Source organism: Sphaeramia orbicularis, chromosome 4 (genome assembly GCF_902148855.1).
Source record: "Sphaeramia orbicularis chromosome 4, fSphaOr1.1, whole genome shotgun sequence".
NCBI lineage: Eukaryota > Metazoa > Chordata > Actinopteri > Kurtiformes > Apogonidae > Sphaeramia > Sphaeramia orbicularis.
This window is the reverse complement of record NC_043960.1, coordinates 42,784,501-42,806,132: the sequence shown is the minus strand read 5'-3', so window position 1 is coordinate 42,806,132 and position 21,632 is coordinate 42,784,501. Positions and strand designations below refer to the sequence as shown.

At 35.7% G+C, this 21,632-nt stretch overlaps 3 protein-coding genes across 6 annotated transcripts; 2 read left to right on the top strand and 1 right to left on the bottom strand.

Annotated features, from left to right (window-relative positions):
* Positions 1 to 378: 378 nt before the first annotated feature.
* On the bottom strand, positions 379 to 3,898 carry fam32a (family with sequence similarity 32 member A). The gene is made up of 4 exons (XM_030131900.1): positions 3,790 to 3,898; positions 1,982 to 2,126; positions 1,271 to 1,324; positions 379 to 591 (listed from the first exon to the last, which is right to left on the bottom strand). Exons 1-4 carry the CDS (start codon positions 3,861 to 3,863, stop codon positions 523 to 525), a joined length of 342 nt encoding a protein of 113 aa, XP_029987760.1. The 5' UTR covers positions 3,864 to 3,898; the 3' UTR covers positions 379 to 522.
* Positions 3,899 to 4,035: 137 nt separating this feature from the next.
* On the top strand, positions 4,036 to 7,291 carry mrpl54 (mitochondrial ribosomal protein L54). Of its 2 annotated transcripts, none has more exons than XM_030133246.1 (3): positions 4,036 to 4,228; positions 4,497 to 4,653; positions 6,706 to 7,291. In XM_030133246.1, the coding sequence occupies exons 1-3, from the start codon at positions 4,105 to 4,107 to the stop codon at positions 6,836 to 6,838; spliced, it is 414 nt and encodes a 137-aa protein (XP_029989106.1). In that variant the 5' UTR covers positions 4,036 to 4,104; the 3' UTR covers positions 6,839 to 7,291. The 2 variants fall into 2 exon arrangements, with proteins under 2 accessions (XP_029989106.1, XP_029989105.1); XM_030133245.1 differs by having other exon boundaries at positions 4,036 to 4,231.
* Positions 7,292 to 7,405: 114 nt separating this feature from the next.
* Positions 7,406 to 21,433, top strand: malt2 (MALT paracaspase 2). Of its 3 annotated transcripts, XM_030131352.1 has the most exons (17): positions 7,406 to 7,530; positions 7,953 to 8,127; positions 10,309 to 10,475; positions 13,838 to 13,968; positions 14,724 to 14,880; positions 15,078 to 15,265; positions 15,643 to 15,739; positions 15,908 to 15,961; positions 16,206 to 16,307; positions 16,399 to 16,602; positions 17,210 to 17,387; positions 18,918 to 18,992; positions 19,132 to 19,259; positions 19,409 to 19,558; positions 19,668 to 19,825; positions 20,299 to 20,433; positions 20,843 to 21,235. In XM_030131352.1, exons 2-17 carry the CDS (start codon positions 7,991 to 7,993, stop codon positions 21,233 to 21,235), a joined length of 2,454 nt encoding a protein of 817 aa, XP_029987212.1. In that variant the 5' UTR covers positions 7,406 to 7,530; positions 7,953 to 7,990. The 3 variants fall into 3 exon arrangements, with proteins under 3 accessions (XP_029987212.1, XP_029987210.1, XP_029987211.1); XM_030131350.1 differs by lacking the exon at positions 7,406 to 7,530 and having other exon boundaries at positions 7,684 to 8,127; positions 20,843 to 21,433; XM_030131351.1 differs by lacking the exon at positions 7,406 to 7,530 and having other exon boundaries at positions 7,684 to 8,127; positions 15,908 to 15,960; positions 16,214 to 16,307.
* Positions 21,434 to 21,632: the final 199 nt, after the last annotated feature.

The window sequence follows — 21,632 nt, the reverse complement described above, 5'->3', positions numbered from 1 at the left end:
TATGACATTAGTTTTTTCAGTTTGACTCAAGTTTTTTTCCTTCAAGAATGTCTGGCATCCAGTTCTTACCAATACAATTATTCCCTGACCAAGTTTCACAGTCTACACTAAGTTTGTCAGAATAAGTAAACTTTTATACACAACCTCTTCTGAAATAGTATCCTGACTGTTCAGACTGAGGTAGAAAGACAATGAAGATGTTCATTGTGTGCCATCAGTCATTCAAGATGCATGGCTGTACTTACTGTTCTCCTTTACAGAATTTTACCACATGTGCAGCTCTTGATTTCAATAAAAGATGCATTCTTTAAAAAGGCAAATACTAAAGTATTTTTGTTTGTTATAACTTATACACACAAGACAGAGAAAAACAAAAACTTTACTTATATGTTTTATTAAATACACTGAATTACAAGAACATGAGTGAATAGCAACAGAACAAATTCTGCAAGTATACAAAAGTAGCAATAACTAAAATTCCAGAAATGAAAGATTTTTGCACAAGCATAGTATGTTCCTCCACTATTTGGTCCAGCTGACCTTGGGAATATCATAATGTTCAGTAAGGGTGTCCAGGTGGCGATTGAAATCCTGTAAACAAGCAAATAGAGACAACGTGCTTCATTAAGACCTTCTCAGTACATGCTACGTTTCCTTTTTAACCCATAAAGACCAAGCGCTACTTTTATGTCAGTTCCCAAATTAAAGTTTGTCTATATCTAATCTTTCTTAATTGATTTATCACAATTTATTTATAATATTATCCTCTGTATTTTGTATTTTATCAGTATAAATCATGTATTTTCCTATATTTAATTCACTGATCATGTAGATGTTCATAAAAGCTCAGATTAAGGTTGTGGGTTATTATATCAAAAACAGAGAATACTGAAGAAAAAGTGACTTTTTCAGTCAAATCTCTCATTAACTGAACATAAACCCAGCGTGTCCGTCCACTGTCATTGATCAAACTCCATGGGTTTTGCTGGTGAATCAATACTGTAGAAGATGATGGCGTTTCCACATGCACTAGGGAGCCTCTGAACGTCCAAATGGGTCATATCTGATGACCACGAAAAGATGACGAACTGCATTTTACACCAATTATTTTCATGTATTGATGGGATTAATGAATGAACAGGTATTAAACAGTTTAGATCAGTAGATAATTTTGGTTGCTCGTGGATGTTTGGGTCTTTATGGTTTAAGTTCAGTTCAAGCCTTGAATAAAACTGAATCAGTTTTGGAATCAAAGGCCAGCGTGACTTACCTCAACTCTGTGTTTGTGTGTTTTTGATGCTTTGTTCAGAATCCTCTCCATTTGCTGCAACGCAAGAGAAGAAGAATGGTTTGAGGAAAACGGATGTATCAGAAATGTTAATACATAAATTATCTGTGTCACATTAGCAATATGAGTACAGTGCAGAAACACAAATAAAATACAAGAGTCCTAGATGTGAAACACATCATCCTTGAAGGAGTTGAGAAAAAAGGATGGTAATAAATCACAAAAAAAGAACACGCTCATGGTGTTGATCTGCACCATGCTTATAGTTCACAATGTATGTCACTGAAACAGACCCAACTAAGAACTTTGCACTTTGAGTTCAACAAACTGATAAAAGCTGTCACTGTGTTAAAATTTGACCTCTATTTGCTGCACTGTTAATAAATAACAAGACCATAATTAATTTTTAAAAAGATAAGTAAAACAACATTCATATTGAACTGTTCTCCACTTGTCTGTTAATGATGTACTATCCAAATATTATGACATCCTGAAACATCAAAAGCCTATGAATTTAAATGATTTATGCTTTATCCATAAGTGCAGTGTTTAAGGACATTAAACACTGTACAACACCTTCGCAAGAGATAGACTGAACACTTAAACCGGCCAACTGCTTTGACTCCGTTACTTCTATCACTGACTTATCCCATATTTTTTATATAGGATGTTATTAAAAAAACATTAACTCACCCTTTTCTCTTGCATCTTGTCAAAAGCAATTTGAGCCGGCGTCCTTTTGTCAATATATGCCTTCTTCGTTTTCACCTCCTCATCGTTTTGACTGGTCACAACTTGTTCCAAAAGATGCTTGCTCTCTTTATCCTTCTTCTTCTTTCTGTAAGCAAATGTTTAATTACCAGTCAGTTGAAAAGTCAGGTGATTCCCATTCACATAATTAAATGGCCACTTTACCCACTCATCCCTGACATGCTACACTGGTGATTTCTAACGTGACCTTACGTACAGTATGTCCTGCCCAACAAGCTGAGAAACACTACATTAGGAAAACCTCACTTTCACATTCTCAAAAACGAAATGGACCTATACATTATTACAATAACTGAGACAAAAACAGTTACAGTACACCTCAGTATTGATGAGAGTTAAGTTAGGTGCTACTACACTGATTTGTAAATGACTGTTTTACATATAAACAATTCATAGTAGAAAGTGTTTACATTTTTGCTCGTTTGATTATAATTTTAAGTAACTAAAAATTACAAATGCACATCCCGCTGTTTTAGATTTTTTTAAGCTTAGATTTTATGAAAATGGTTGAGTGTTGTTCATATTGTTAACAAAAAATAGGATATATTAATTACTCACAGTATCACAATATATTGTAGAGTTTTGACCCATGGCCCCTGTGTGACATCATCATATTGTACCAGTGAATTCTTAGTAGTAAACATATCTATTAAAATTGTAACACTATGCTTCCGTTTTAAGGTTTACACTTTCTTAATTTCTTTATAGTAATCTCTGGCAAAATTTGTTTTATTTAATTATTTTATTATTTCTTCTTATTAGTTCTAGCTTGCTTTTGAGTTATCTATACTATATACAGTGTATGAACATAATATTTGTTTAAATCTAACTAATAATGATCAATATATTGTAAAAATAACTGGCAAAGAAACACTTTGTTGTTTGAGGTTTCCCTTGTGTAGCGTAAATCACACCACACATCACTTTTTTATTAAGTTGGGATGATGTAGAAATAAATTATCCTTGATATGTTTATGTTTATGCATTTGGCAGACGCTTTTTTCCAAAGCGACTTACAGGAGAAAACCAATTAAATCACTCAATCAATCAAATTTTATTTATATAATGCCAGATCACAAAAAAAGGTATCTCAGGACACTTTATATATAGAGTTGGTCAAAAACCAGACTCTAAGCCAATTTACAAAAACCCAACAGAATCCTCCAGGAGCAAACACTTGTGACTGGTGACAGTGGCGAGGAAAAACTTCCCTTTAACAGCAGAAACCTCGAGCAGACCCAGACTCCTGGAGGATGGCCGTCTGCCTTGACCAATATTATACATATATATATACATATATACATACATATATAGATAGATATAGATATATAGATATATTATATCAGAATAGAAATTAATAAAATCAAACAACAGTATAGTTTTAACTGAGATTACCTCAGACAAACTGGGGCCTACCAGATGTTTTGAAGCAGCTAGCTAATGTTAAGTGACTAACGCCACCCACATTTGTTTACCATTTTACATTCATGTTAATGCTTGTGACAGAACTACCGGTTATGAGTGTTACAGTTCCATTCAGGAAATAAACAGATGATTATTGACATCGCAGTATGTTGACAAATATAACAGCGTTATAGTTATAGCTAGTAGGCTAACGCTAGCCCTGGTCAATCATCTAAGCGCCTCGATTAACTGTCAGGGCTTATTTGATTTAACAATTTATCCGCTTATTGTTTCTAAATCATGATACGAAAAGGTGCTATACTTACTTTTTCCCTGATGAAACAGCTCCTATTCCTTTTAATTTCAGGGCACTCTTCTGGACCGTCGCGTACTCAGACATTTTCCAGAAACACCGTCTTCTTTGTGTTGTTATTGTAATGTAATAAGTGCACCAGTGCTGCCCCCTGTAGGTATGACTGTTGAATAACACGCCTCTCCCTTGTGTTGCAGTTGCTCTTCCTGACCAGCAGGGGCGCTTGATTATGTTTGCAGAGCCAACGACACAGAAAACGGAAGTGTAAGGAGTAGTGAATGTCAAACTGTAGCATGGTGACTACGTTAGCAAGATAGCCAAAATAAAAATGTCAGGAATCAGTTTATTTAGGATATTTACACTAACAAAATGTACCACGGGCAGGAATCCAACGGTGCTCTGTCAGAGCAGCTTATTAAACCAGATACAAGCACGAGGATACGCGAAAAAAGGCGGTGAGTAAACCGACAGCAGTGTCATATGTTATGTGTGTGTGCTTGGAGCCTGTTTTAATGTGGGTCTGCTGATTAAGTCTCAGTGTGTTGAGTACTTTTTATGCATTTACTCTTTATTACACTGGGTCTGATGAATGAATAGTTGCACATATTTCCTTTAATTCGCCTTACGTTCCCTAGCTTACATTGCATCTGCATTTGCTAATCGCCTATGATGATGTACCATGTTAAGTTTAATGGTCAAATATGTCGGTTTGTTTTCCAGCTACGAAAGGCAAAGGTAAAGGCATGCTGAAGCAGGAGCTTGTGGGTCCGGAGGTGTGTAAAGACCCTGTCAGGCTGACCACATATGCAGTCGGGGTTAATATTTACAAGCAAGGAGAAGACCCTAAACTGAAGCCCCCTGAGGAATACCCAGAGTGGTATGAATGCACTTTTTTTTTTTTAACCCTTTCATGCATACTGGTCACTTCAGTGGACAGTTATTCTCCAGCTGTTCTCTTTTACGTACACTCATGGATTTGGTTGTTTTAGTTCCACATCAGCTGACACAGTAGACGCTCATGCATCATCCCATACACTGGCATTCATACCATTACTGTAACTTTGCTGTTTTAGATAAACCTGATCTGCACTAACATGTTTAAGTGAAAACCAATTGCTAGTTGTTATTAGACTGTAATTAGCACAGGTTTTTTTTTTTTGTTTTGTTTTTTTAAACAAAAAGGTTTATTTGTATTTTATCTCCATGAAGTGAGTAATAACCAGTATTGGAATATGTTAAAATGTTTAAAAACATCAGATTAGCGGCATTAAAATGTTTTTATTTCATAGTTTTCACACAGTTTATCACTTTCTGATATTGTGTTTCCAGATGAGTGGACATTTTTGTAACTCCATAAAAAATAGGTTCATTAAAAAAAATTCAATCGCATTGTTTGTTTGTTTTTTTTTTTCAATAAAAACACTCACTCAATCTTGACTAAAGTTCTCATAATTCATGCATCAAAGAGTTAAACTTCAGACACTTTTTTTTTTTTTTTTTTTTTTTACAGCCACTTGCCTGCATCACTTAGAACTCCTAACTATTTTCTTAGTTTTCAAAGTTGTGAATTTGTTGAAATTTTTTGAAGGGTTTTTAAGAAACAGTGTGTTCTCTTTTGGCAGAATTTTACTGCCTCTGGATTAAATAGTTGATGCTACTTTGTAACCATCTTGACCATTATATGCCTCCTCTCAGACAGTATGGTTGCTCTCCATATTTGAATGTAAATCATGCATGACGTTTGCTTGTGATTTGTAGAAATCATGCAGCATATCAAAAAAGGAACCTGAGAAGACTTGTCAGATTTCAGACGGTTGTTACTTTTGAGTATATGTATGCAAATTAGCTTTAGACAAAACAAGAATGACACATCAGTAAGAATGCCGCATTTATAACAATGACACATTTACAAGAATGACACAAGGGTGTCACGGATGGACAGTCCACTACTTTTTGATTCATAACTTTTGAACCAGACAAGTTTAAGACAAATATTACACATAACTGGAAAGGTCTAAATGCCATCTTAAACATACTCAAAGGGCAAAATTTTGTTTCAGATATTTTAAAATTAAAAATATCAAAAACTACTGTGTCACAGATGGACAAAAAAATTAACGTCTATTTTTTGCAAGAATTGCAAAGTTCTCAAAAGTGACGTTCCTTTGACATTTTCATACCAAAATTTATTCAGTGTATACCTTAAACCCTCTAATTTACAACCTAATAATTGGTTAGAGGAAAAAAATATGTTATCATACCTAAATAGCAAGAGTTTTGACAAATGGCAGGATGGAAATCACGGATGGACAGCAAAAGTAAATATCAAATTAAACATTTTTTATTTCTATTATCAATATCATATTTTTTTTTTAAACAATATTTACAACATACAAATAATATTAACAATATATTCAATTGTATTTTGCATAGATATATGTATTTTTAAATTTTAAACAGTTTGTGTTTAAAATATGACACAAGTAATATCATAGTCAAATATCAATATGTTCGGAAGAGAGAGTTTATAAAATGAACCCAGAATGATGACAGAAAACTGTCACTTTCCAAACATTCACACTCAAAATTCCCCCCCAAAATTTGTCACAATTCTTTTCTCATTTCAAAATGCATTTTCCTGAAAATATAAGTAATTACCTTCCCAAAAATATGAGTTTGATGTTGATTATTGTAATTTAATTTTTATGACCAGATGTTAACCTTCCCTTGACTTTGTTCACGTTTATAAGAATGACACATTAACCATCTGCAATTACTTGAGATTTTGTTAGAGGTTTAGTGACTCATCTTACAGAGAACTACAAGACTGCTGCCAGTTTCATTCTGTGATTTTTAATTTTTTTTTCTTGGAAGAAAAGCATTGCCTGTGTTCTCACTAATCTGATTTCAGTCTCCTTTTATGATTCAGGTTGTTCAATCCGAAATTGAGAACACCCAAAAAGCTGCATGAGCTGGAGCCAGACACATGGGAGTACTGGAAGTGTCTGAGGAAGGAAAACATATGGCGTTCAAATAGACTACATAAGGGGAAAAAGTTTTAGCCCTTCCCTGGACTGGACTCACATTGGATGTCTCTTATTGTGTACAGCTGGATGTCTGATATGGGGTTTATGAAGACCACCCGATGACTCAGCTCATACTGTCAAAATAACTCATCCAGTGTGTTGTTTTATAACATGTTGGCCTTCGGATGGTAATGGCTTAAACATGAAAAATGCTCAAATATTGTTTATTTAGACCCATGAATATTCAACTGAAGGAAACTTGTTAATGAGTTGGTGTAATACAGAGGAGAAATACTTCACACTTTACGACAGTAACGGCTTAAACATTACAAATAACTCAACATGCCTTGTGTTATACAGCATTTGTTTTAGGGTTTGGATGAAATAAACATGTTGTCATTTTTCCATATCAAGTAAGAGGGCCTGATTATGTTTCATTATATGTTTTACTGACTTATTATAAATAAATTTGTGTAAAAATCCATCAAATATTGCATTTCATTCTTACAGTTTGAGCAAACTTTAGCACGGTAACTATGACAACGCTTTTCATGCAAATGATGAAACTAAAAGGGGATGTGAGAAATGAGGAACCGAAATGAGAAGTAGTTCATCTGGGGAACGACAATCACATAAGAGTGGAACACGTTCTAAGAAGCAGCAGGTGTTCCACTGTGTGCAGAACAGGACTGGAGGGTAGATCTGAGCCTGCTTCTGTTGTATTCTGGGTAAGTTTTCTACACATACACCTAAGTTTTAATGTTCAGGTGAGTATTTTAATGCGGAAGCGGCTGCGTTGTACATCGAAAGTAAAGTTTCCGCTTTAACTTGCAGTGAGTTTTTGTTTCATTTGCTTCAGAGGGTCGGTGTGTTTGTTGTTTGTGTCCGTTTTGAGCTCTAGAAGTTGTGTTTGTATAGTTCTACACGTGCACTGACGCACGCGACAACATGGGAAACCCCGATGCTGTGTTTACAAACCGTGGGTCTGTGGCGTAGTACGGGAGTGTAAGTGGGTAAAGGCGAGACTCGTGGAATACCCAGAGCCCACTCAGAGTCCGGGTGAATTACACACGTGTCACTGCAACTGAGCCGTGGGAACTGTATCACATGACTTCTCAAAACAGGTACTTCCCCTCCGTCTGTTTGGTAGGGGACGTGTCTCTTCGGTATTTTGTGACACGGGAGAAAATGGATTCGTGGAAACTTGTGATCGGTGTTCTCCGTGAAGATGTCCTGAACAACCTGGGAAAGATGTTGGACAACTCCTCCCGTGGATGGAGACAACTGGCTTCTGTGTTGTCCCAAGAGCCGATGTTCCGCTACAGGTGAGGCAGTGAACGCATCACTTGAAGAGGGAAGCGGATCCACAGATTAAGTTCAATATTTATTTATTTATTTATTTATTTATTGAAAAGTTTTATTAATTATTCTTAAACATACAATCTAAACATAAACACAATGAAAAGATACATTCACCTGACACATTTATAGATCAGAACTATGAAAGAAGAGAAAACAACAAAAGACAAAAAGAAATAAAATAATAAAACATAAAATTTAATCTCATGATATGATTTAATTGTTTAGATTAATTTAGTGTTTTTCTTTTTCAAATTTTCAGTGTTGTTCCAGTAAGTTTTAAGATATGCTATTCTGAATTTATTTCAGTGCAATAGTGTACATAGTACGTCATTAGCTACTAGTTTTTTTGTTTTTTTTTAAATCTGTTTATTTATTTATTTTCTATTTTTGTTTTATTATTTAATTTAATTTAATTTAATTTAATTTAATTCTGTTTATCTCCTGTCCACTCCAGTCCAGTAGGTGGCTGTAAATGTACTTTCAGTTTGTTGCCAACTGCCATTAAAAGCAAAAAAATGAAGATTTTTTTTCAACTTTTAACCCAATGTTTTAGTGTTCCTGTGTGGTAGTCATTTAGGACTCTTTTTTGTAATATATTCGTTGACAGAATTTATCCATTGTTCAGCAAATCAATTTGAGTTGTTGTTGTTTTTTTTTTCATAAAAGGGAAAAATCTCTGCTTCCAGTATCTTAAATGTGGATATTTTCTCTTTTCTTCTATGTGTCAACCAGCTGAATACCTCTGGGTTGAGGCAGTAGAAAACACTGACTAAAACTTAGCATTGGCTGACAGTTTTCAGACTAAACACCTCATTGATTAACCGAATAAATAAATAACTGAGAGATTAATCGATAATGAAAAAGAACCATTAATTTTAAATGCTACTGTTCTTGCTTTGTTATGAATCTCTGCTACATTTTGTTTTAGAAATTATTTTGTCAAATGGCGTAGATCTAGGTATCATCATCGGATAATCTGTAATTAAATAAAAAATATCATAAATTTAGTTTTTATTTCAGTCACAGTCAGAAAACACTTAACCAAAATTGCTAATATTTTAGTTTTTTGGCAATTCTTTTTCTCATTTGTCACGTGAAAACTGAAAAAATGAATTGATTACATGACCTAAATTTTTGATTTTAAACAAAAAGTAGATGTTTTGATTCTTCAGTCCCACATGAATTTCAGATTATCTGTTAATACCCAGATAGGTAAAGTACTTCAGAAACATTTTGCCTTCAAACACATCATTTTGGATAAATACAGATTTACATCTTTGGCTCTTTAAATATTAGCAGCCACTTGCTAATGCCAATCTACCAGTGTCCTCTACAGTATAACAGTGATTTACACATATTTTGATTTTAGACATTCTGTCCTCTCTCCTGTCTCCATCATGTTTGAATTGTGGACTGGTTTTGCTCACTTGTGGTTATTGCAGAATTTACTAATCATATTTTTAACTTGAAAAATTGTGTATGACAGATCAGCACACAGTAATACAGTATTTCTTGGTTTTATGACACATGGCATTTCCTCTTCATGTGTGTCCTGTTTAAGCTCCATTTCCTGTCCCACTTGCCCAGGAAAAAATTCTGTTGTTAAAAAATCTAATTATAAGTAAATATCCTTTAACAATATAGTATTATATTCTTATTGATTTATCTGCAGGACTCTTGTACGTGCAAGTACTAAGAAAGAGAAAATGAACATGACACATGGTTTACTTTTTTAAGTTTTTTGTTCCTTGTAGCTATTGTATATTCCAGACAAATCAAGATAAGGGTCAAAACACAGTAGTGTCCTGTCAGAGAGTGAACTTTAATTGATTGCCATTCCAACATTTATTTCAATATAAAGTAGCTCCTTTTTTTGGATAAGCCCTTACGGTCCAAATAAAGCAACAACGAATTCAAAAGTAAAAATATAGGTCATTTAACAACACTAATCTGTCAAATTGTCTCTAAAGAGAGATTTTGAACTCTGTGTTTTGACCCATAATTGTTTAATCTAAAGGACATTTGCAACAACAATACAAAAATATGTTTGATTTCATTTTGTTGACTAATTTTTTCCCTAGAATTACAGAATCATCACTACTAACAACTAACCCCTGACCTCATGTTGAATCCTCCTCCTCCAGTGAGAATGAGTTGACCAGCTGCTCGCTCCAGGTACTGAATGCCGCTGGCAGCCCAGGACGCTCCCTCCTGGCTCGTCTGGCTGAACGCTCCTGCTCCCTGGAGTTCCTGCTCTGCTGCCTGAGAAAGATGGACCACCAGGAGGCTGTGCAGTACCTCACCTACAAAGGTGAAATACAGGGTCCAGGGTACAACCATTCCATACAGTGAACCTGAGATAAACCTGGCTTTGTGTACTCTGCTCTTAAAGTGTGCCTGTACTGGTCATGCTTATGACATTAATTATGTTTTGTGTATTACCTATAAGTAAGAGAGATGCAAATTCAGAAAAAAAAAAATCACCACAAATGCACCACACTGGACCCTCTTATTACATGAATTATGGGCTGGGGCAGAACCTATGGGGAGCAGCCGGAAGTGCCGTACCATCATTGATATCGGGTGATCGAGTGCAAGTAAACAATCAGCAGTCAGTGAGAGAGATTGAGTGTAAAGCAAGAGTTTGTACTTGTTGTTTATGCAGCCTTAGGCTTTGCATTTTGCTTTGTTTTTTCCAATTTCTTTCACTTGACCACTACAAACCCTCCTGAATCAGAACCTTTAATATTCAGCCATTTCACATTAAATAATACCACGGATTGACAGCGAAATTTCTTGATTGTGAATGCCCTCCAATCAGAGAACTGAACCGAACTGAATCACGATACCAGTGAACAGTTGTATGTAATGTAAGACTTATGCTTTGTTTTCTTGTCAGTCTTTTTATCGAAGAATTAATCACAAAAACCTCCATTATTACAATTTGTCCACATTTTGAAAATTAAACACAGAGTAAACAAAACAAAAGTACAACAGAAGAAAGCCAACATAATGAACACACATTTTAACAACCCCCCCCCCCCCCCCCCCCCCAGTACTTATGACTTGTCATACCAAGGGAGGCCACATAAATTCTAACTATATTCAGGTTGAGTTGTCAATATATTGTTGAAGGGGATGCCATATCTGATTAGACTGGTGTAGTCTAGATAACAATGAGAAGATTCTCTCCAGATGAGAGAGTTTAACTATTTCTTTCAGCCATAACTTAACTGAAGGAACTTCTGATTTTTTCCAGAACAACAAAACAAGTCTTTTTGCTACGATAAGTGCATAAGATAGCAGTTGACGGTGGTGTTTATTAAGTCGCGAAAACTGATTAGAGGCTCCGAGTACAACCAAAAGTGGATCAGGTTTCAACTCTGTTAAAGTTTTAAATATGTTAGTCCAGAATGGAATTAATTCAGGAAACAGAACTGCAGAGCAGAGTGGCTTCTTCTGTAAGGCATTTGTCACATAATGGAGAAACAGTTGGAAAGAGTTTGTGTAACTTTGTCTTTGCATAATGTAGTCTGTGGATGATCTTAAAATACACGATCTTTTGAAATATCTAGCAATGAAAATTGAATGAATGAATGAATGAATGAATGAATGTTTATTTCAGTTAAATACAAGATACAAAACACACACATATAAAAAAGACAACAAAACAAAACACCTACATATTAAAAAAGAAACAAACAAGCATAAAATTAACACATTTTGTAACTGAAAAAGGAAGAAGCTGAAGCCGGAGGCTTATTTCTGCTTCTCCTATTTACACCCTTAGTCCATGTCCACACCTTAAGTTGCAACAGATAAATACTTAAACTTAAATTATACTACATTCAGTGTAATAAGTTATTTTGTAAACATATTACTCTCATAGCCCTTCATAATTTGACCAATTAAATTCTTTTTGAAACTCAACAGTGAGCTACACAATTTCACTTCATCCTTCAATTCGTTCCATAGCTTGACACCAATAACTGAAACACTGTGATATTTAACGTTTGTTCTTACTTTACACTTTTCAAACACAAACATCCCTCTTAAATTATAATGTCCTTCTCTTAACTTAAAGATTTTCTGAATACAAAAAGGAAGGTTTTTACTTTTAACGTGAAACATAAATTCCATTGTTTTTAAATATACAATGTCAAGAAATTTTAGCAAACCAGATTCTACAAAAAGTGGATTACTTGATTGGAGATAACCAGCTTTGTTTATGACTCTAATAGCTTTTTTTTGGAGTTTAATTATTGGGTCTAAATTAGTCTTATACACATTGCCCCATATTTCCACACAATATGACATATATGTCATATAAATTCATTACAGGTACCCTTTAAATGAAAATAATTTATGTCATTAGAGTGTTACGAGAGGTGATTTTGAAAACTTCTGGGTCTTCATTTATACTTCAATAAACACATGGTCACCAGTTGTCAGAGTAAAAGTCAACAGTAATGTGACATGTCAATTAATTTTCATAATTAAAATAGAACAAGTGTGTTCTCTGGAAGTGTTTATAAATGTAAAGGACAGGCCTTAGTTGTAGAGGGTATAACAAGACAAAAATGACACAGATTTTGTAAAATGTATAACAAGACAAAAACTTCGTGTAAACCACAAGATAAAAAATAATGTAAAACATGCGACTATATGCAACAACATGAAAATGCGCAATAAAAATTAAACTTTCAGACACAGTGATTTAGAAGCAGTAAAGTCACTTTACATCAGTATTACTAATAGTATAGTATTACTGTGATGGTGTGCTGCTGTTATTATCTTGCCATGTGTTTTTGAATGTGGGGACATAAGGTAGATCGTCTCAAGCTTAAAGTGTTTGGGAACCCCTGACTTATTTGTTTCGATGACAAAGAGTAACAAAGTGTCAGAGAATGTTTTTTTTTTTTTTTTTTTTTGTCATTTCTAAACTGTCTTTTCCTTTGGCTCTTTCTGTTTTAAATGTAAGGAATGCTTTGATCCCTATTAACCCATAAAGACTCAGTGCTACTTTTGTATCAGTTCCCAAATTAATTATCCTCTCTATTTAACCTTTCTTAAGTAATTTATCATCATTTATATTATCCTCTGTATTTTTCATGTTTTTTCCTGTATTTAATTCACTGATCATTTAGATGTTCATTAAAGCTCAGATTAAAGTTGATGGTTATTATATCAGAAACAGTGCCAGAAAAGTGACTTTTTCAGCAAAATCTATCATTAACTGAACATAAAACATGTGCCTCCATCCACTGTCATTGATCCAACTCCATGGGTTTTACTGGTGAATCAATGTTGCTGAAGATGAGAGAGTTTCCATGTTCACTATTGAGCCTCTGAATGTCCAAATGGGTCATATCTGATGACCATGAAAAGATGACAATCTGCATTTTACACCAATTATTTACATGGATTGATAGGATTAGTGGATCAGAAGTTATTAAATATTTTAGATCAGTACATGAGCTGTGTGGGTCTTTATGGGTTAAATAAGAGTGATTCATTGGTGAATCATTTCACTAGTACCACTTTTAACAAGTTGTTGCCTGTTAAAATCATAACCTCAATGCTTCTGACACAATGTATTTCAGTAGAACTAGTGAGTAAGTTTTCAATATTGTCTGTACGTATGAAACATGTTCTATGTTGTGTGTGTGGCAGTGAAAGAGCTGATCCAGATCACAGTGCAGCCACAGTCCCAGCAGGCCTCAGTGGGGAGCAGAGTGACTTTGACCTGCAGGGCATCTGGTCCTCCTGGACTCAGCTACCAGTGGTTCAGAGGCAAAGAGGAGGTTGGGACAACATCTTATATTTGTGTGGTTACAAAAACAAATATAGTGCATCATCCAGTGTCACATAGTTACAGACACTCGAACTTGAATATTCTTGATTCTCTGACCGTCTGAAGTCAGGATTTATGTAGTTTTTCAAAAGTATAGATGTAATATGGTCTTTAGTCAGAACAGACATCCTCATTAAGTGCCTGTGCTTACTGAACTTGAATAGAATAGAATAGAATAGAATAGAATAGAATAGAATAGAATACAATACAATACAATACAATACAATACAATACAATAGCAGCAGTCCTTTAATTTTCTCATTTTCTGGTGTGGATGCATCTTTTACTCAAAGCATTTTCAGATTAGAAAGCACTCATAGATCACACATATCCGCAGCTAAATGTCCAACAACAGAAGAAGATCAAGAATTAGAAGAAAAAAACTTTATCTAGCATTCTGTAAGATAAAGATATTCCCACACATATTTGCATAAAGATGCAAGTATTCCTCAGTTCACAGAAAAGAGAGACTGATTTTTAGAAAATCATGTGCCACAAACTACTTATTTTTCAACTCATGCTAACAAATGGCAATATTTGGGATTGGGCCATACCTTAACTTTTTAAGCTGTAAAAACAGGACCTTCTTGGAACAGATAATGAATGATTGACCCTCCTCAAGGTTCTTATCAAAGCTCCATCATATGGTTTTATTTTACACTGTAGCATCTGCTCTGTTTGCCTATGACAGTTGTCTTGTTTTAGATATTGGATGGGAGTGGGAGTACACCAGAGCTGGTTCTGTGTCCTTTGAACCCTGGTCACCAGGGTCACTACATCTGTAGGGTCAACCACGGAGAAAACTGCATGTTCTCCCAGTGGGCTCATGTTCGCTTGGTGCAGTCAGCAGGGGCTAGTCCAGGTACCTCTTCACTTGTTTCATTTTGTTTTGTTTTGTTTCATTTCATTTCATTTCATTTCGTTTAGTTCAGTTCAGTTTCATTTCATCTTGTTTCGATTCTTTCCTTTCCTTTCCTTTCCTTTCCTTTCCTTTCCTTTCCTTTCCTTTCCTTTCCTTTCCTGCCTATATTTTATACATATGTAAATCTCTTATCTCAGGCTGCAGTAGTAGCCTGTTTCCAGGATCGGTGAGTGGGCTGTGTATCACCCGTCAGCCTCAGTCCCAAGCAGTGTCTGAGGGTGACACTCTAATCCTGGACTGCAGTGCAACAGCCAACCCCCCTGCTCAGTATGAGTGGTACCACAACACAGTGCTCATGCCACAACATAAGACCCGCTGTCTTAAGGTCAGTAAATGTCAGTGAAATCTGCTCCGTTACTTTATATACCAGTGACTTTATAAATGAAGTCAGCGTAGCGGCTGTTTGCAGTTATGTTTACACTCTAATCCATTCACACATAGAATGTAAAAAAGGCTACATACATTATTTCACAAAGTATTTTATGTGCTACACCTTTAAAATAACATTTAAAAACTGAGTGTTGAGTTGAGAGTTGAGTTCCTCTCAGCTCGGCAAAATCACCTGTAAGTAGGAAATTCCATTGTGTGCTAACCTCGATTGAGTCACAAACCCTGTTTTGAAACTAGAGGTTACACTTTTGATTAAACGCAGTGATCATAGTCATACTCTGTGACATTTTTTTCCTCTTCTGCATCCTGTAGATCCCTTGTGTGACAACAGCACACAGAGGAGAGTACAAATGCAAGGTGTTCAACTTATATCATGATGCGTGGACTAATGCTGCTGTAGTCACCATTGGTGAGACCAAAACGCATTATTTCAGTTTTGTAAATTACAGTGTCAACTATAGCGATGAATTCCCTTACCTTTTAGCCCTTTTTAGACTTTTTTGATATAAATTAGGCCTGTTATATTACAGAATTTTAACAATATATGACTAACTTCTTGTTTTTTATATTTGTTCAGGCCCCAGTTCCATTACTGATGATTCTTTGGTAGAAGTTGACACTCGTGGCCCAGGTATTGGTTATTTCCTGAATGTTTGTAGAAGTTAATACAGGAACTGCAGTTTGTTTAGTTCCTCTTGTCTTCCCGATATCTTGAATATCTTTTTTATATGAAGGTCAGTAAAACAAATGGCTGTCATGTCTATGTTGTGGGTTAATCCACTGTTAGTAGTTAATGTTTAAAAATGAAAACACTAGCAGCGACATAGGTTGAAATGAAAATAATCACAGGCTCATGTATTTACCCTTGCTTTTAGTTTTCCCCGGTTCACAAGAAGTCAACAGGTCAACCAGTGGAGCAGGAATTTATCCTGCAGAGCAAATGGCCACAATGCCCCCGTCTGCTAAGAATCTACATGGTCAGTTTTACTATAGCCAACCTGTAGACGGTGACTATCACATATTTTTTTTCACTTGAGAATCATGATGTTGTATTGTTTCCCCTCACAGCCACCGACAAAGTAGCTCTCCTGATTGGAAACATGAACTACATGTACCATACTCCTCTGTGTGCACCCATTGCTGATGTCCATGAGTTAGCAAACCTCCTCAGACAAATGGACTTCAAGGTGGTTTCGCTGCTTGACCTCAACTGGCAGGAGATGAACAGCGCTGTTACAGAGTTCCTCCTGCTGCTTGACAAAGGAGTCTATGGTTGGCCTCTATGTTGTCATGTTCCATGTCTGTCTGTTTGATGCTACATTTAAGGTACTAGAAAAATGTCATTTAAACAGTTCTGTAATGGTACAAATGCAAATCTGAAAATTCAAACCCATTTCAATGTTTTCCGGTACTCATCTTTGTTAAAGGTACAGTATTCTTACTAATATTTAGTGGCATCTAGTGGTGAGGTTGCAGATGACACCTTACCTTCCATTTTTTAAAAATAACTACAAAAACTCACAGGTCCCTGTTAGAGCTAGCACTGTTTTATCCATTCTGGGCTTTTTAGTTAAAGAAATATTACCTCTAGTCCATGCTCAAATATGGTAAAATTGCTGGATTCCACGTTCTCTAAAACTTTTAAAAAATATGTCCATTCTGAGTAACATGGACGACTTGATAAATAGTAACTTGCTCCCTGCTGAAGATGTAAATGTCTCATTCTAAGGTAGTAAAAACACAACAGTTAATATTTTCAGATAGCTTTACACTAATGCTGACGTAATAATGAATATTATATTACATTTTTATTGTGAAATAATAATCCTATAAAAATTTGGTAAGGACACATTTGATCAGATCTGTTCTTCTTTTGCAGGTCTGCTATACTTTGCTGGACATGGCTATGAGAACTATGGAAACAGTTTCATGGTCCCTATTGATGCACCAGCGTCGTACACATCGGACCACTGTGTATGTGTACAGAACATACTTACCCAAATGCAGAAGAAACAGACTGGACTGAATGTATTTCTGCTTGACATGTGCCGCAAAAGGTATGGAGTTTTTTTTTGCTTTATGTCAAAGGTCCAAAGTACAGGGGTTGGACAAAATAATGGAAACACCTTAAAAAATCAACAAAATATAATTTAATATGGTGTAGGTCCGCCTTTTGCGGCAATTACAGCCTCAATTCCCCGAGGTATTGATTCATACAACTTGTGAATTGTTTCCAAAGGAATTTTAAGCCATTCTTCAGTTAGAATACCCTCCAACTCTTTTAGAGACAATGGCGGTGGAAATCGACGTCTTACTTGAATCTCTAAAACTGACCATAAATGCTCAATAATGTTGAGGTCTGGGGACTGTGCCGGCCATACGAGATGCTCAACTTCATTAGAATGTTCCTCATGCCATTCTTTAACAATTCTAGCTGTACGGATTGGGGCATTATCATCTTGAGGTGAAGGTGTTTCCATTATTTTGTCCAACCCCTGTATGATATTGAGTGCGATCTAGTGGTGACGCTGTAGATTACAACCAAATGAATACCCCAACTCCACCACTGATGAGGAAGTCGTTTGTTCCAGTCAGTGGAGTTATAGGTTTTATAGTTAAGGCTGTATTAACTCTGGCCGCACTCAGACATAGTAGGTCACAAAAATGTATATTAACACTGGTTGTCATTTGATATAAAATGGAAAAAAGATGAGGAGGTCACTTCTGAGCTACTGTAGAAACATGGTGGATGTCATGAATGAGGACCTTGTTCCTCGGTGTATTTGATATAAATGCCTCATCTAGGCAGAGCAAAAACATGATACTAATTTTTGTGGGATTATATACTGATGAAAACATAATTATTAATATTATATTCCATTTCACTAACCAGGAACCAGAGAGTTTACATGTTCTCCCTGTGTTTGGGTAGGTTCTCTCTGGGTGCTCTGGCTTTCTCCTACCATCCAAAGACACACACTGATAGGTTATTTGGTCAACCTTAAATTGCCCATTGAATGTGAGAGTGACTGGTTGTTTGTCTCTATATGTCAGCCCTGGGATGAACTGGCATCTCATCCAGGGTGTACCCCGCCTTCGCCCATAGGTAGCTAGGATAGGCTCCAGCACCCCCTGCAACCCTAGTGAGGATAAAGGCGGTTCAGAAGATGAAGGAATGAAGGTTCCATTTCAGCAATTTGATCCTCCGAAGTCAGAATCAGAATACTTTATCGATCCCAGAGGGAAATTATTGTATGTTACAGTTGCTCCATTCAAGTATAATAAAAAGTAGCAGGAAAGAAATTATCAATACAACAAAAAAGACAGACAGACAGACAGACAGACAGACAGACAGACAGATAGATAGATAGATAGATAGATAGATAGGTGTGCAAAAATATTGTTGTGTTATTAAAAATTATGTGGTTAAAATGAGGAAATCTAACATACTGGACCTTTAAATTTGACATGTTCTAGTTTATTGGTCTTTGTAAAATCCTAAAAGGAAATGGAGAAATTTCATATATTTATTTATTTATTTAAATTTCACATAAAAATGATTTCATGACTACTTCTCTTTCTTTCAGAAATCCATATGATGATGTCATTGTGCAACCGGGACTGTTGAAAGTGACGGCTAATATCGTATTTGGATACGCCACGTAAGTTGTTAATGCAAAATCCCCTGATGTTTTTCCATTATACAGTATCTCTGCTATTTGGAACAAGGGCCGCATTTGTCTGATGTTTATCTCATTTTCTCATCATCACTTGTGTGTGCAATTCACCTGTTGGGTTTAGATGTGCTGATGCAGAAGCTTATGAAGTGAAGAAAGAGGATGTGTCCAACGGCATCTTCATTAGCTTCCTCAAAAAGCGAGTGTGTGAAGATGAGAAGGTCACGGTCATGCTGGATAAAGTGGCAGAAGGTTTGCAGATGTTATGTTACAGCACTATCATATGATGAAATACATTTTGTGATGACATCTGTTGTTTCCAAACAAGTTCCAGCCAGATCACTCTTAACCAGCACTCATCACTTCATATTTCAAAATGAAGTTTTTTTTACTTCTACCAGACATGGGTCGTTGTAGGATAACACATGGAAGGCAGGCTCTGGAGCTACGAAGTAACCTGTCTGAACGACGATCCCTCACTGACCAGATACACATCACTGACTGTTCTGCATCCTATTCAGCTCGCAACCTGCAGTGGGCTGTTTCCCATGGTACACTTTTAATAAATACATACTTATTCATTTCACAGATACAATAACATCATATACTAACATGGATTTAATCTTGTCGTAAAACCTGATTCAATGTCTTTTGTTATAGTTCTGCCTAAAAGCCAACGCCTGCAGTTTGATTGTGGAGTTATCGTTCAGCTCGGGTTTGCTGCAGAGTTCTCCAACGTTATGGTCATCTACACTCGGATACTTGAGAAACCCCCAGAAATCGATTCCTGCTCTGCTCAGCTCACTGACTTCCCACCGGTTGGTTAGTTTTTCTTGGGCTGATGCTTGATTCCATTATTTATAGCCGATAATGAACAGTCATCACTATGTTAAACCTATTGTTCACCACTCACTACAGAAAAAAGAAAAAGTTATTTTTCTCACTCCAAGTCTGTGGTGTCTGCAATGGTCTGTCTGTGTATCTCATAACATTATATCTTTAGTCTTACATTACAATGGATGTTTTCTTTAGATATCAGAATTTTCTATCTTTACTGTGGTGTGTTTTTAATGCTTTTTTGTAGTAATATATCATATGTACACTCAAAGATTTCACCCCCACCACTTATTGTCTTTATGTTGACCTTATACAAAGACAAACTCGTCCACATGACCAGGACAGTCTTTATCTCTTATCGCCAACACAGCTGTTTTTTGATTGTATTTATTCCTGGGTAAATGTGCATGCTAGTACTTTAACCTACACACTATATGTACTGTTACTTTGACAGGATGTGGACATTGATCTGAAGAAAAGCAATCAGGAGACTCTGCTTGAAGCAGGCGGTTTATTTTTGATTAAAGAACTCTCCTCATCTGAAGTTCACAGTCTCTACACAAGGATCCGTAGCCTGCAAAGACTCAGGGTTAGACACTTGTCTTAACTATGTTTTCCAAAATCAACTATTTCTGTCCTCGCAGATCCTTATTGATATTTGTGTGGGTTCATTCTAGACATAGTCATTACAAAATGTATTACAAAAAATACTCAACATTCTATACTTTTGCTACATTTCAGTCTAAATGTTAAATCTTTCAAGTTTTGGTCTTGTTTTAATAACTTTCTTATGTATTACAGTTTGTGGTAGAAGTCATTTCAACTTCTGGTCTAGACCAGCTCTAAATGTAGTGTCATGAGATAACTTTTATTATGAAATAAATAATAAATAACGTTTGATTGATTGATTGATTGATTGATTGATTGTTAAGCATTTATAAAACTGATATAATTTTTTCTCCATGCTAATAATATTCTGTTGTTCACTATCTTTATAGAGGGAGCTCACCTTCACTGTGTGTCTACATTACACCTACTCCAACATAGATGAGGAAGTACAGGAAAGGCAGTCCATAACAGTGGGCAAACCCCTCGTCTCCAAACTCAACCTCCATGAGCCACGGTCCTCTCACTCCTCTTCTGCTTCATTGGCCTCCAGTCTCAACACCTTAAACTCTGGTGATTCAGCCTCAAATACATGGTCATCTTATCCACAAACTGACAGGGGGAGTCTGACTTCATCCAGGTCTGCCAACGTACCAGAAGAGACTGAGAGTCCTCTGTCATACGATGTCCCACAGCCTCTTGTCACCAGCAAGAGCTTGCCTCACAGCCAGGTGGATGACACAAACTTCAAATTTAGTGACATGTACAATTTCCATTCTCTGTAAGGACTAATAAACTTAGATGTGAACGTCACATGGGTAATTCAGCTGTACAAATGGAAATGTGAAAGATGTAAGGAGGGTCATAAGATATACGAATACATTTTTTTTTTTTTTCTAAGCTCATTATTTATGTACTGCCATTCAAGTTGTATATGTGTGGAAGTCCATTTCTTCCACTGTGTTAATAAAAGATAATGTAAATAAAAAATAATGATTCTGTTACTTAAACCAATGAGATACTTATTTATGCCAAAATGTTATACTCAGATTAGATCTCAGTGTTTTGAAAAGTTGTATTTTCAGATACTCATGTAAGTCCTCTTTATATTTTATTACTATTCTTCTTATTATTATTATTACTATCAAAGTTAATGCTTTTTGTACTTTGTTTGTATTCAGT